Here is a 16,623-nt window from a genome sequence, read left to right as displayed (position 1 = left end):
GCTAATGGCACCATCCCCCCCATTGTATTAGAATGCTTTTTCAATTTTAGCCTCTCTCTGGTAGGGCTAGGCAATGTTTGAATTATTTCCTTTTCCTATTTGGTACAATCTTCTATTTTTGACCTTTCCAGTAATTCTAGATCTTCATTAAAATTACAGTTCCAACAATTTGTTTCCCTTTTAACCTCAAACTCCTACCCCAAAGTACCATTGGTTAGATAGCTAGCATCCTAGTGTCTTGCTGAATGGTATGTTCACTGCAACATCTTCCTCCCCTCCACCCCACACATGTATGCACAGAAACATCCCTAACGTTTCCTCAGATAAATTCTGAGAAAATGCCATCCTCTCCAAGAGAGATAACCCTCCTCTTTCCACTAGGATGAGTTCTTTTAGCCAATTCTCTGACTGCTCTTTATTCTAACAGAGATTCTATTTACAAGTCCTTTCAGCTTTCCTCTGGAATATCCTCTTCTCCTTTCCCACCCTCCCCCGCCCCCCAGCACACACTAGATTTCCTTTCTCTTCCAGATCTCCCCTCTGGTCCTTATTTTCTACTTTCCTCGGCAGCATCATTTAACCTCTCACTGTCTCAGTTCTCTCATCTGTGAAACCAGAGGTTTGGTTTTTCTAGCTGTGATCTAGTCTCCTTTCTAGGTACTGAATGCACAGATATTTTCTTCTCCTCTGTTGAGACTGTTTTTCCAGCCTTTTTAAAATGGTCCCATCCTCTTCAGCACTGCTGCATGGACCAACTCTTTGGGTCTGAAACTCCTTGGCTCTGTTTTAGACATTTGGGTTTTGTTTTGGTTTTTTGGCCAGGAAATTTTTTTCTAAGTTGTCTGAATCATCTTCTCCTACTCCTCAAATTCCTTCAAGTATTCCACTTGTCTGACACCCTTTCCCACTCCTCATCTGCTCCAGCTGAACCTCTGTCCACTTTCCCCAATCTTTCCTTCTCTTCTTTGGGCCCCAAATCTCTTTGCCATTCTGTGCCCTAGAAACAGGGGCCTGTCTTCCAGGTCTTCTCCCTAGAAACTGTGTAGACTCTGTGACCAAAGTCCTTCTCACACTGATCAGAGCCCTCTTTGGCCGTTTGGTCCCTGTCCTGGTGCCCCTGGGGCCCTCTGTGCCGCCTGCCGCCTGTAGCCTGTAGGAATTTTTTGGAATTCCTAATCGCTCCTGGCCCTGATGATTGGCTGCTCAGCTCTGACCCCACTTGGGCTGCTGCCTGGTTGGATAAAAGGGGAATCTCCTTGGGGCTCCAGAGCATTAGACACCAGAGGGGGCACCTGGGACCAACTTCAAGAGGAGGGGAGAGACGAGGGGGGGTGGGGGGGAGGAAAAATCGGTTCGGGCTCTGCCCCTCCAAAGCACCGGAGATGACAGGAAAAGCTGGGGAAGCGCTGAGCAAACCCAAAGCCGAGACTGTGGCCAAGAGTAACTCGGGGGGGAACCCGCCCAGGTGCACCGGTTTCGGCATCCAGGAGATTCTGGGCTTAAACAAGGAGCCACCCAGCTCACATCCACGGGCCGCCCTGGACAGCTTGCCTACGGGGCACCTGCTGACTGCCCGCTCGGTACTCAGCCCGGCCAGTGTGGGGGGAATGGGGCTTCTGGGGACAGGGGGGCTCCCGGGCTTCTACACGCAACCCACCTTCCTGGAAGTCCTGTCCGACCCCCAGAATGTCCACCTGCAGCCCTTGGGCAGAGCTTCGGGGCAGCTCGATACCAGCCAGACGGCCAGTTCAGGTAGGAATCGAGCAAGAAGGGATGGATGGTGGATGGGAGAAAGGGGGAGATTAGGAGGAGAGCCTGGAGAGCTGTCCATTCGCCGCCCTTGGAATCCTTCCCCAGGACAGACAGCAGAAAAAAAAAGTTAGTGGCCCACAAAGTGACCGGAGCTGGGAGAACAGAGACCCTCCGCTTCCATCAGGGCAGCCCAAGGATCCCGGTTCCCAGCATCTCCCATCCTTAACCTACCCGACCCCCGCACCTGGCCGTCCGCCCCTGCTCAGCCTGACCCCCCTCCAACCGCCCGCTGACAAGAACGGCTTCACGATTTCTCGGGGTTTCCGGATAGGCCCCCTCAACCCGGGACGCCGCCTTTCGTTAAGAACCTGGGGTTCGGCTTAGGCTGCAAGGCCAGGGAAAGAGAGAGGGCGCTGGGTGCCAGAGTCCGTTGTGTATTTCGGAGGGGACATAGATGGACGCGCGAGAAGCGCGGATCTCTTGAGGCAGCTTCCAGAAATCCCCGTTCATTCCCGGTTCACGTCGCCTGCAGCCTGGGCAATAAGGGCCAGGCAGGCCGAGGGCGAGAGATGAGTTGGGTGGGAGCCCTATTCGTTTTCCTAGAGGGGAGCGGGCCCGGCGGCGAACACTCCGGGGACTGCGGAGCCCAAGCCGCTGCAGGCTTCGCTAGAATCCGCGGCTCCCGGTGTTGTTGCCCGCCGCGGCTGCTTGCGTCCGAAGTTCTTATTCCCCTCTATCGCTCCCTTCCTTTTTCGATTGTTCTTGGGGTTTTTTTGTTTTTAGGGGGCTTCTTTTTTTTTTTAGTTCATAAGACCAAAGATTTCTCTTTTGAAAAAAAAAAAAATAAAAGCCAACGAAAAATGACCAGGAATGTCACCTCCTTCCATCCTTCATCAGTTAAAAACAACAACAACAACAATCCTTGGGGGGGCATAACATCTAATACCTCGATAACCAACCCATATTTTAATGAATTAATTTATTTAATATTTATTTTCAATGAGCCATTTCTGGCTCCTGGACTGTGATGCCTCTCAGCTGTGCTCGGATCTCAGCTGCAGCTACTCTTCCCCACCCCTTCCATTCTTCTCCTTCCTCTCCCCTTCAACCAGAGGGGTGAAGACCCTACAATTTTCATTTCTAGTCTCTCCCTCAGGCTCCTTTTTCTTTCTCTTATTTTTAGTTTTCTTTCCTTTTTTCCTACCACTAAATGTCGGGCCTTCAACACACCTCCTCGTAGAGGTGACCCGGGGATCTTGCCCTTATTTCCCCCCATTCTTGTTCTCCCCTTCTCTTTCATCCGTCCAAGCCATGTTTTCCTACCAGCGGTTCCTGGCTTTTTGGGTCCAACTTTACTGCGTGTGTGTATGGAAGAGAGAAGGGGGAGGACACAGAGTCAAGGTGCTCCCTCTGTTCCCTGGATCTCCCCCGGGACTCGGGGCACAAACCCTCTTTCCCTACCCACCCACCTCTGCTTCTCCATTTACTCTATATGTCACTCCCTCCGCTGATCTTTTCAAGACAGCAAGGGCTTCTTCCTTTCCGTCTCTTTTCTATCAAACAAGTCTACAAAAATCTTTCTCATAATTTGCGTTGGGAACGGAAGGATGTGGCGCACTCTCCAAACAGTGCTGAGAATAGCGGTAGGGAGAGGGGTGATTCCAAGTGGAACAGTTGCCCTCGGGCCCCAAAGTTTGACCCCCACCCAAAAACCCTACTCAATCAGAGAAAGGAGGTGTGATTCCACATAGTGCTACATGTTCCTCATTACCCTTTTCAGATTCTGAAGATGTTTCTTCCAGCGACAGAAAAATGACCAAATCTTCTTTAAACCAGACCAAGAAACGGAAGAAGAGACGACACAGGTAAGGGCCATTCACTCACTAGTCACTATTATGTCTCACTCCAGCCCCCACGGGAACCACCTTCTAGCTCTCTTTCCGTTCTGTCCATATTCTGGCCTTAACCCACCCCAATGTCTGTACCCCTGCTCCCTAGGCAAAGGCTTTGTGAGTGGAGGGAGGCAGTCTGAGTTTGTTGAGAAAATGCGGTGTTCTGATCTTCAGAATTATGGGTCCGATTTAGGGGTACGAGGAGCTGCCGGCCCAGCTGCGAATTATTCTCCTTCCATGTTTGCCTTTTCTTTTTAATCCAAAACGAAATTGGTAGAAATCCGGGTCCTAGACAAAGTGGAAACGGGGAAAGCGACCACCTAGATTTCAGTGTATCAGCATATTCCTTATATCTGCACCAATTCCTAGCCTCCCTCCAAATCCACTCCCGCTTTCAACTAAACCTGATTCCTTCGTCTCCCGGCTGCCACGACACAGAAGGGGTACTACCGGGGACTAGTAAAGCGATTAGATTCCCAGCTTGTTAGTCTTCCAACAGGAATACCATCTCTTCCTTCAACCATTCCTTGTCACTAGATATTTCTCTTCCATATTTCGAATTTCCTTTTAACCTTAATTCTTTCTCTCTCCTTCCTTTCTATTTCTCTTTATTACCCTTAGTACCATTTCTGTTCTGCCCCCTCCCCGGCTTTATCATCTCTAGATTATTCCTGATTCCATTTTTTTCCCTTCCTCTCCACCCTATCCTAGCAATCCCTTTCTCTCATTTCTACTCAATTACATTTTCATACTAAGTATCTAGACCTCTTACCTACTGTCCCCTGATCTTTTTGCACTTTGGAAATTCTACTTTCTATTCCCATCTCTCTTTTTTGAAAAATTCATTTGATAGATGCCTTCTGTCTTAATATCACATTTTCCACTACCTTCTCCTCTAAACTAACCCCCACCTTGGACAAATTAAGCAAAAATAAAACAAAACAAAACCACACTGATGTATACAATATTTTGTCCTAACAGTCTCCTACCGCTCTGCTGGGTAAACAGCAGATTATTCTTTAAAAGTTGTTCTTTAACTGAATCTTTTTCTAATATACTCTTGAATGAGTATAAGCCTGGAGTTTTCTCCTAAATTGACAATATCACTTCCTTTCAAGTGGTTTCTTCTTTGGTCCCAAACCATTTTCTGAATCTCTTCTAATCCAGTCCCTTACTATTTTCCATCAGAATTATACATTTCCCCAAAATCCTACACACTTAACACTCCCTTTCCACTCCCATCCTCCCCATCTCTTTAGGATGAGAGGGATAAAGGAGGTCCTGGATCAAAGTCAAAGCTAACTATTGCTGAATAAGTGCCATTAGAGTTTTGCAAGCTCTCTAACCCAGTATCTTATTATTAAAAAAAAAAAGTTTATTACTTAAAATCTTGGTGCCCCCATTATGTTCCTTATATTTCAGTTTCTTTCTTTCTTTTCTTTTCTCTCTCTCTGTCTCTCCGTCTCTTTCTCTCTCTCTTCCTTTCCTGCCTTTCCATATATTTGATCCTGCTAGATCAAAATGAGAGATCATTAAGGAATTTTTCCATGCCCTTTTTCCTTAGTCTAAAAATTCCAACAAATCTGCTTTAAAATTATGAGCTCTGAGATGGGTCATCATTGTAGATATTTTGAAAGACTCATGAACATGAAAATTAAACTAAGCAATTAGAACTGTGCAAGAAATGGTCTCCCTTAGAAGGCAGTAGGTTCCCTCTCATTGGAGGTCTTCAATTTTGTGATTTCTATTACGGTTTATCCCCTCAACTCCCCCTCCCCCTTCATTCAAGTTATTTCAGAAGCATAGGGACCTGGGAGTAGTGGAGATTAGAGAACAGACTAATTGCTGACACTTGTTTTTTATTAATTGAAGTAGATTTTCCCATACTCCTCTGATTTGTGAATGTTCAACAAAAGAAAATGAGCGGCAATCAGATTTTTATCTCTAGGAAATAATCCAGGTTTAAAGAGACACCTCAGTTAGCTGGGGGTTGAGGAGGAAGATAGGAAAAAATCAAAGTCAGATATGGGGACCAAATTCTCCCAGTGCTTGTCCCTTCAGATTCCAGAAGATACTTTTAAAAATGCAAAGTGAATTCTTTTACAGATTAGTTTGGCATCAGATTTTGAATGAGATGATCCATTTTACAAACATAGGATTTGAGTCACTTATGGGGTCAAAACAGCCATAGACTGGGCAGGTGTAGAACTTGGGTCCCAACTAAAGGAAGAATCAAGATTGGTGTTTCTAGAGACTAAATTTGAATGTAACAAACAGCATCTGAAACCAAATGGATTGGGAGACGGGATTCTTGTATAGTCATATCTACCTCTGATCCTCTCTTTGACCTTGACCAGATAGTATGCTGGTGCTCATCCATTTCAATAATTATGAAAAGGAATTGTGATTGGGGTGGTTTATATTGGTGAGATCCTCCAGTTATGAATAAAAGAGAATCAGAGTAAAAAGTGAGAGACTTTCAAAATGCCAAAGAATTTTTTTGGTACACTTAAACCAGGAAAACCAGGTTTTGTATACAAAACCAGGAAAACAGTGAGGGGATGAAGGAGGAGTGGAATTTAGAGAGTCAACTTGGAACTTTCTATAAGAAATTGATTTTTTCTTTCCTTCTCAATCCCAGTCCCCAACAAAATTAAGTCAATCTCTGGCCCAATGTTCACTGTCTTACATGTAGTATACATTAATAAGTATTTATTGAATTGAGAGTAGATACTACATTTGTGATTCCACTTTAATTAATGCTATTTACTTGTTTGGGAAGAAAACAGGGAATTCTAAACATTCTTAAAGTCCTGTAGTATATCTATGTTGATTTAATAGATTTCTATTGGGATCAACTATAAAATATCATTAAAACAGTTTCAGGATTTGAAACCTAGCTTGTATTTCAATTTTCATTGTTAAACAGTGTCCAGGTAAATGTCACCTGAAAACAATTTTGATATCAATACTTGGAGAAGGAAGAGGTTATGCCCATCATTAGATGTCAAAAACAGATTGAAGTGCTTCCCTGGGAGATTACAATATACCCCATCTGCATCTTGGGTGCTTGAGAATACTGTAGTTCAGGACTTCTTAAACTTTTTCCATTTGTATGCCATTTTCACTCAAAATTTTTTTTACATGATCTTGGGTATATAGGTATATAAAAAAGGTATACAAATCAAATATGTACTGATAATTAATCATGATCTCATGACCCTCACATTTGGTTATCTCATATGGGGTCATGACCCCCAGTTTAAGAAGCTGGACTGCAGAGCATTGGAGACTGAAGTGGTGGAAAAGTCTGGATGGAAATTCCAGAACGTATCAGGGAAATTGATAGCAGAGTTTTGAAAGAAAAGCAGAGGAGAAAGTTAAGAAAATAATGGTATAGGATGAAAGTTGTAATGCAAAATAGTCTCACAAAAGAGTACAGGGAAGATAATAGGTGAGAAACTCTGCAGGATATATTTCTTTAGTTGTAGTTACAGTGGAAATATAAGAAGTCTCTGAACTTTGGAAGAATTCATGGACTGCTTGTTGAGTAAATGAATGAATGGTATCTATAAGGGGATAGAGATTAATGGATCCATTCCCCTTTCTCAATATCTGACTTTTTAAAGGACTTCTTGAAAAACCTTTCAGTAGGACCTAAGATTTCTCTCTGCTATACATCTTTGATCAAACACAGAACGACTTCTAAATAAATGTCATTGACAGGCTCAGATAAAACAACACACTACTAAACTAACTAAAGTGACATATAAGATTCCAATCGAAGAAGTTAAATTGTTTGCATATTTTTCTGTGTGTGCATAATTCCAGGTATTATTTTTTCTGGGTAGAACAGTCTCAGTTCTTATTCCTCAGAGTGGTGCATCAATATAAGGTCCAGGCTATATTGGATCCATCCAGAACTATAAGCTATACTGCCTTGACTTCTCTATTGGAATTAGATGTATGCTGAATGGTTGGAGAAGCGGTACAGTGCAAAGAGTGCTACAACTGGAATCAGGAAAACCTGAATTCATATTTTCCCTCTGACATTAATTATGACTCTGGATAAGTAATTTAACTTCTGTCTACCCCAGTTTCCCTATCCATAAAATGGGAATAATAATAGTATCTTCCTCACAGGGCTGTTATGACATCAATTGAAATAATGTGTGAAGCACTTTGCAAAACTTAAAGTGCTATAAAAATTCTAGTTATTAGAATTATCATTATTATTATTACTGCTGACAGTACTTTCATGTTCCTTTGTGTGAAGAGAAGGGAAGGGCTGGGGAGAGTCAGCACTCTGACTTAAAGTATAAAGTACTATAAAAATGCTAGGTATTATTATTACTAAAGCAATAATAATGTGTTCTTTTCTAAGGGGGAAGGGAAAGCCTGACAAGAATTATCAGTCTAATTTAAAATGCTATATAAATTCTAATTATAATCATCATCATCATTATTATTATTGCTGAAAATGTTTTTGTGTTCCTTTAATGGGGGGGAGAAGTAACAGAAAGGGGAAAGCAGGGGAGGATCATCAGTCTAATTGACAGCTGATAACCGATATTGTTTCTTCTGCTTCCATTATCTTCAATAAGTTTTGTCTCCCTCAGGACGATCTTTACATCCTACCAATTGGAAGAACTAGAAAAGGCATTCAATGAAGCCCATTATCCAGATGTCTATGCCAGAGAGATGTTGGCCATGAAAACAGAACTTCCTGAAGACAGGATACAGGTAACCTATCTCCAAGACCTTGTGTTTCCCTTCCCTACAATTTGTGTATTCCTCAGGGTCAGAATGCAGGGTTGATTTTCATTGCCCTGTATACTGCTTCTTCAGGAAAATCCCTCTTTGCTTTCTGAATCTATAAACAAGGTAGTCCATTGGTTGATGAGTATCTTGAGAAGTCAGGTGGCTTACAATGGAGAAGAGCTGAGTTAAAATCCCACCTCAGAGAAACTCAGACCAGTCGTTGGAAGGGACCTAGAGGCTATCTAGTCTATCTCCCTCACTTTAAGAGTGGGAAAACTGAAGCCCAAGGAGTTTGTGACTTGTCCAAGTTAGTAAGTGGCAGAAGTGGAATTTAAATCAGACCCTGATTCTGGAGCCAATCTTCTTTCCAATGAACTATAATAGATAATAACTATGTAGCCCTTGCTTAGCAAGACACTTTCTAAGTCTGTTTCATTATTTGTAAAATGGAAATAATAATAGCATCTTCCTCACAGGGTTGTTGTGAGGATCAAATAAGATGCCATAGTTTGCATACTTTATGTGGTTATATAAGTGAATGAATGAATTCAATGAAAAAAGGAAGCAGCCCTTTTCCTTAAGGAGCTTATATTCTAATAGGGGAAGATAACATGTGCTTAGACTTAGGGGGAGAGGGTCTTCAAGAGCAATGACACAGGATGGATATGTCTGGGAAGTGATGTTCAAAGCCTGGATCAGGGAAAGGTGAAATGAGAATGTGTGGTCCTGGGAGTGATGCCTTCATGTAAATCATAATCATTAAAGAACAATTTATTACATAAGCAAACATTTGTTTTGTTTTGGGTTTTGGTTGGATTTTTTTTTGAGGCAATCGGGATTAAATGACTTTTCCAGGATCACACAGCTTTAAGTGTTTGAGGCTGGATTTGAACTCAGGTCTTCCTGATTGCAGAGACTATTTCTATTCAACTAGCTACCCTCACAAGCATTTGTCAAATACTGTGATTCTGTGGCAAATGCAGTGGGGAATATAAGAGATATAAAAGATATGACCTCTGTCTTCTGTGAGCTTGAGTATAGTTGAAGAGGCGAGACTAATATTTTTCGACATCAAGAAATACATTTTATGAAAGAAATGATAAAGGCTAAAAAGGGATAAAAAAGGAAAAATTCATGTGAGTTCTTGGGTCCATTTTATGATCTGCAGTGACAGGGACCTTCCCTCTTCCTACCTGATAGACTATGACGGTCACAGAAAGTACCAAGTGGATGTGCCCTACATCAAATGTGAAAAGGAACTGGAAGTTACCTCCTGAGATACCCAAGCTAATGGACTTTATTTCATGGCTATTGAATCTCCTGCTGAGAACAAAGCTGAGATTTTATCCTTTCTTATTGCCCCCATTCTCTTGAGAAAAAAAGGAAAGTTTCTTTCCTGCTTCTTCTAACCAAACAGGTCCTCTTGTTTCTCCCAAATCAATCCAGGCTCCTGGCTCTCCTGGTCTCCTGTTCCCACTCAGAGAACTTGCGGGCATTCATCTGCCTTGGTGTCTGGTATTTTTTAGGTGGCTATATGGACCCAAATGTTCTGAACCATTCTGATCCAGCTGGAACAGTGACCCTTTTAGCACTGATAGAATAGGGGTCTCTTCAGGGTTACCCATGGTGTGAAATTCATTCTAGTTGGGGAGAGGGTGCAAATGTTATACTTGATAATTCCCTGGGTAAAGAATCAAATAATGCCCCGTTCTTATCCACTCTACCCCCTATCCTTCACACCAGGCAGGGAAACAATCCTGCTATCCAGGTAAAATATCAGTGAAAGGGATAGATGTGTGTGTGTGTATGTGTGTGTAAAGATCCTTATCCAACTAACTGTCTCCATAGTAACTCAGCAGCTGTTCACAAGGGACTATCATTGTGATGTTTTGTCCCTGCACACATTGCTCAGTATGGCTGGGTCTCCACTTGAAAATGACTTCTCTAGGATTCATTCCTTGTCAATCAAATTTTCATGTAAGTGACATGGCAAATGGAGAGCAAGATTTGGAGTCGGGAGATGCCTGAGTAAATCACTCAAATGCCATCTGTCTCAGTTTCTTCATCTGCAAAATGGGGATAATAATAGCACCAACTTCCCAAGGTGATTGTGAGAATAAAATAATATTTTCAAAGCACTTTTCCAATCGTAAAGCCTATAAATGATATTATTATTATTATTCTCCCAATTATGTTTTTAAAAAATAATGATTTAATCCCCTGCCTCATACAGGATAAGACAAATACACTTTGTAGAGGGGGAAAATGTAATAAAGGGCAAATGAGAAGTTTCCATAAAGGAATTTTCAAAATAAAGAAATTTCAAGAGGGAAAGTTTATTTTCAGCTGGGAAGAAGAATTAGGAAAAATTTTCATGGAAGAGGTGATTCTTTAGCCTGGTAAACTGGTCCTTTTCTTTCTTTATACTTATTTTTAATTTTTTGCCTGATAACAGTTGTCTAGCATTAGCTTCATGAATACCTATATTAGATCATATAATCCTGGTTGTTGTCAGTCAATCAGTGAATTAGAATTTAAGTATCTACTATGTATCAGTCACTGTATTAAGTGCTAGGGATATTTAAAAAGACAAAGGCAAACAAACAAACAAACTCCACTCTCTCCCTTTAGATAGCTCACCATCTGTTACAAACTGTAACTCCTGTTCCAAAGCCCATTGGAATAGGACTGTCTCCTCATTGATGGAGATGAACACCTTGCTCTTCATGAGAGTAGGGCAGAAAAGGGTCAAGGAAAACTTGAGAAGGGGATCAAGAAAAGCTTCTTGTAGAAAGTGAGACTTAATCTGCAACTTGAAGGATGCCAAGGAAGCCAGGAGATAAAGCTAAGGAGAGAGAATTGTTGGGATAGAGAATAACCAATGAAATTACTCCAAGATAGAGCATCTTGTTCGAGGAGACTCCTGGGACAGTGGCTTACTCCCAGCATTTACCACCAACACTTCTTAGGAAAATGAGGTAGTCTGAAAAATAATCTTTGTAGTCAATTCAATTGAGCTAACATTCATTACCTACTCACTGGAAATGACACTATATTAATGGCCAGGACTGACCCTAATTCTGAGGCCATCTTGCCATGTGAAATGAGTGATAGAAAAGATATTGGCAGAAGATATCTGAGTGATGTACGGGGGGAGGGATAGGGAGAAGAGGGGAATTTCTGCAAATGGCGTCAATGTTTTCAGTGAAATGAGGCAAGGTTCTTAACTGAAAGGGTAAAGGTGAGAGGAGATGTGGGAGATTGGAGGAGGGATGAAAAAGTGGAAAAGCAGCTGTGGTGAGCGGAATGGTAACTTTGTAGGGGAATGCAAAAGAATTGCCTTGATGAAGTGAGGGCCCAGTTGGTATCAAATAACATAAACTTGCAGCAGACCATCAGCTTGGTTTTATCATTTTCAGCAACATGAGAGAAGCAATGGCTGGAGGTAATGGGAGTAATACAAGGTTGCTAGAGTTTGAAAGGGCAAGATCTTCAATGGGATAAAAGGGAAGGGAATGAGAGGAGAAATGTAGAATTGAACTGGTTCACCAAGGAGTCAAGATGGGGAAGGCAAGAGAACGTGACCAATGCAGGGATAATGGTCTGTGAAAGAACCAAGGTGATGATGAAGAACAGGGTTTGGATTTGCAGGGCTGAGAGAGGGATGGGGAATGGTAAGAGATGATCAACAGATAAAGGAATTTGAGAGGCCATGAACATGAATGTAGAACACTTATGGGTTATGGTAAGATCAAAGCGCAACCATTTTTATGTGTGGCTATGGTAAGACAGAGAAATAGGATGAGGGAAATGAGTAAATTGAAGAATTGGGAGGTTGGGGTGTTTGAGAAAGTATCAGTATGTATGTTAAAAACCCCTAATATGAAATTTATATTTTATCCTCGTGCCACTGATGTTTATTGAGTGGGGAGGGGGAATGATATGATCAGACCTGCTTTTAGGACAATCAATTTCACAGTTAAGGAGAGGATTTATTGGCTTGGGGAGAGAAGAATCAGGGAAGTTGGGGAAGAGAAAAAGACTGTGAGCCAGATACTGAATTCATTGAGTATGGAAGCAGAATGTCCTGTTGCCCTATGGGCACCATGATCACAATGATGGGGAGGGGGATTGATGGGTGGCAGGGATTCTACACTATGAAGCTTGGTTACCCTATTTTGTGATCAAGGCATTAATGGCATTAAGGCATAGATCCACACTCATAAGGGCTTGAGGACTGCTTCCCTCAGCATTTCCACCTCTCACCAAACACACATAGACTCCCTCCTTGTACAGCACTTGAGAGTGATGGGCGGTTGCACTGGTATCAGGGACAGTGCCTGAAATTAATTATGTTTGGGATTGTTGGGATCATGCTTGAGTTGGATGAATTCTCCTGAAAGTAAAAATGGGCCTCTCCTTAGCTAGGATTAAAAGCCATACTAAAAATGCAACCACATGGTACAGTGGATAAAGTACTAGATGGGATTCAGAGAGACTTAAATTCAAATTCACCCTCAGATACTTATTAGCTGTGTGACCCTGATCAGGTGTCCTAACTTCTCTGCCTCAGTTTCCTGTAAGAATTGAGTTGTAAGGATCAAACCACATTGCACTTGTAATGTATTCTACAAACCTTAGTATTTTCTGAATGCTATAATTATTACATACAATTAGATAAGGGCTTGCCAGCCCTTGAGTAGGAGGATTTCAAGGATGGTAGGGAACGAGTTTAGGGCCTTCATTGCTGTTTAGTCATATCTGTCACAGCCAAATCTTCAGACCCATTTAGTTTTGGGGGGTTTTTTTTGAGCTGGAGCCAAGATTTTTCCTTAACTCTTACAATAGAAGTGATTATATAACACAGTAACTTTAGCTCACTGTGAGGTGCTTCAGTTCATATTTCATCCTCTATTTTTCTGGGATACTCTGGAGAAGTTAAGGCAAGTCTGGCAGTTATTTTTACACAGGGGAGAAAAGGAGTCTCAGTCCCACACCACACTTCTCTGAGATAGCTAACCATTGGAAGATCTAGCTCTTGAGTTGAGTGACTTCTGGGACCAGGAGTCAGGATAATGGGCTTCAGGAACTTATTTGCTTTTTTTTAACTTTTAAAAGAGGAAGGATCATATGGCACCCAACCCAACATTATTAAGATTAATACAAAGTTTCAAAGAGCTTTGAAGGTTTTTGCAGACAGTTATGAGCATAGGAGGGGAATATGAGAAAGGGATTTTTTTCCTTAACGGGAAGAGTGGGATTTGAAATGAGGGTTAGATAGGAGCTGAGACCAAAGATCAGTTAGAATGTGAGAGATGCCAGAGGGATTGAGATGAAGAAAAGGAGGGAATGGAATTTGCTGTCCTGCTTTCTATGACAGAGTATATTTCCTAGCATTTAATTCAGTCCATTAGCAGAGTGAGGGGAAACCATTTGTTAAAGGGAATCACAGATGATTATCGTGTTTTAAGAGTCACACTCACTGCAATGGGAAGGTCCTCAAGATTTAAGGACCCTGGCAGAGTAATCTCCATGAAATTCCAGAGTCCTTGAACAACTTCTCTAATCAGAGATCAATGGTAACCCATAATTAGAGTGGAGGGATGAGTAGGGAAGCAATGTTAGCAGTAGCCCTGGATAAAATGGGTTAAGGCTGTGCTAGCCTAATAAATAATTATCAAGCCTAGCATCAGCCATTGTGCACCACTTGCATGGAGAAGCTGAGACTAGACTACTCCAGTTACTTATTGATGCTCTAAAGGGTGGAATGCTAGGTGATACAGTGGGTAGAACACCAGCTCCAGAAGTCCTGAGTTCAAATCTATCCTCAGACACTTATTGGCTGTGTGACCCTGGGCATATCACTTAATTGGATTGGCCTCAGTTTCCTAATCTGTAAAATTAACAGGAGAGAGAAATGTCAAATCACTCCAATATCTTTACCAAGATACTCCCAAATGGGGGCATAAAAATTGGACATGAGTGAATGATAATACTCTAAAGAGCAGTGAAATTGTACCACGCCAGAGAACTAAATTGTATAGCATGGGAAGGGCCCTTTGCCACTAACTAGATCAGAGCAGGGAGATCTTGAAGGAGCAATACTCCCGCAAAGGATTCTAGAACCTCCTAGCAGAGGCTCTTGGGAGCCTGGGAGGTGTGATCACTGTGTCTTCACCATCTAATGGTTCAGTCTGGGTGAAGAGGAAATAGATGGGGAGAAGCTGGGGTAAAGGGCTAATGTTGTATCAGTCCGAAGTAGGGATGAGGAACCTTTTTACTACCAGTGGTCATTTGGATATTTATAAAATCAATTGTGCATCATATAAAATTATCAACTTATAGAATTCAAGCAATAGATGGTTATTGTACCCAGCTTTAGCTTATAGCAAATGACTTTAGAGGTATTGTGGGCAAGCTGGATGTTACCCACCCCTAATCTAAAGGACAGAACAGGATTTATCCACACAGATTTGGAAGGGAAGTTTCAAGTTCCCCTCATCTTAAAATTGGAGAAATGGAAGTCCAAAGGAGGTGACCCACTCTCACAGGTATTAAGTGGCAGAACTGAGATTTGAATTTACATCCCCTGACTCCTGTGTTTCCCACTATTATTCCATGTCTCTTACATGAAAGACAAGGTCTTACTACTTGTTCCCTTATAAGTGTCATGGTGGATTGAGGGATAGGAGTTAAATCCTGTCTCAAACATTTACTATCTAAATGTTCTTGGACAAGACATTTAACTTCTTCCAGCTTCAGTTTCCTCACCTGTAAAATGGGTATTATAATAATAGTACCTCCTTCGCAGGGGTATTGTGAGGGTCAAATGAGATGGCATATGTAAAGTGTTATGTAAATACTAACCATTAAGTTATCTGAACCTTAGCTAAGTCCTATTTCTACAAAAGTGTTGCACAAAAGTTCTACTATGATTGAAAGATAAGGATATTTTTATGTCAGACCTTATCCAGGAAGCCTAGTTTTAACTAGAAAGGGGTTGTTTAAAGAAAAACCAAATCTTTTCTTAGTTAATGTCTATCTATTTGTTTTTTTATTTATTTATTTAATAGCCTTTTATTTACAGGATATATGCATGGGTAACTTTACAGCATTAACAATTGCCAAACCTCTTGTTCCAATTTTTCACCTCTTACCCCCCACCCCCTCCCCTAGATGGCAGGATGACCAGTAGATTTTAAATATATTAAAATATAAATTAGATACACAATAAGTATACATGACCAAAACGTTATTTTGCTGTACAAAAAGAATCAGACTCTGAAATATTGTACAATTAGCTTGTGAAGGAAATCAAAAATGCAGGTGTGCATAAATATAGGGATTGGGAATTCAATGTAATGGTTTTTAGTCATCTCCCAGAGTTCTTTTTCTGGGCATAGCTAGTTCAGTTCATTACTGCTTCATTGGAAATGATTTGGTTGATCTCGTTGCTGAGGATGGCCTGATCCATCAGAACTGGTCATCATATAGTATTGTTGTTGAAGTATATAATGATGTCCTGGTCCTGCTCATTTCACTCAGCATCAGTTCGTGTAAGTCTCTCCAGGCCTTTCTGAAATCATCCTGTTGGTCATTTCTTACAGAACAGTAATATTCCATAATATTCATATACCACAATTTATTCAGCCATTCTCCAACTGATGGACATCCATTCAGTTTCTAGTTTTTAGCCACTACAAAAAGGGCTGCCACAAACATTCTTGCACATACAGGTCCCTTTCCCTTCTTTATAATCTCTTTGGGATATAATCCCAGTAGTAACACTGCTGGATCAAAGGGTATGCACAGTTTGATAACTTTTTGAGCATAGTTCCAAACTACTCTCCAAAATGGTTGGATTCGTTCACAACTCCACCAACAATGCATCAATGTCCCAGTTTTCCCGCATCCCCTCCAACAATCATCATTATTTTTTCCTGTCATCTTAGCCAATCTGACAGGTGTGTAGTGGTATCTTAGAGTTGTCTTAATTTGCATTTCTCTGATTAATAATGAATATCTATCTATTTGAATGAGGGCAGGGGGATGGTAGAATTGCCCAGAATGAAAGGGAAGTGTTTCTGAACTTACCCATATTTAGAAATGTGTGTGTGTCTGTGTATGTAAAATGGGGGGGAATTTTAGGGGTGAGAGGGGAGCCACTATTGGAGATTCCCACCTTCAGGGAAAGGAAGCCCTGTGATATCACTGGATT

At 41.5% G+C, this 16,623-nt stretch overlaps 1 protein-coding gene across 1 annotated transcript in view; it reads left to right on the top strand.

Annotated features, from left to right (window-relative positions):
• The first annotated feature begins 1,382 nt into the window (after positions 1–1,382).
• The window catches only part of VSX2 (visual system homeobox 2), a 31,085-nt gene continuing 15,844 nt past the window's right edge, over positions 1,383–16,623 (top strand). Inside the window, exons 1-3 of the mRNA XM_031952531.1 lie at positions 1,383–1,752; positions 3,533–3,617; positions 8,264–8,387. Of these exons, the coding sequence (XP_031808391.1) occupies positions 1,383–1,752; positions 3,533–3,617; positions 8,264–8,387 (579 nt within the window). The remainder of the gene's footprint in view (positions 1,753–3,532; positions 3,618–8,263; positions 8,388–16,623) is intronic.

Source organism: Sarcophilus harrisii, chromosome 2, assembly GCF_902635505.1.
Source record: "Sarcophilus harrisii chromosome 2, mSarHar1.11, whole genome shotgun sequence".
Classification (NCBI taxonomy): domain Eukaryota; kingdom Metazoa; phylum Chordata; class Mammalia; order Dasyuromorphia; family Dasyuridae; genus Sarcophilus; species Sarcophilus harrisii.
Note: the sequence above shows the minus strand (reverse complement) of the source record. Positions and strands in the feature narration are given on the sequence as shown.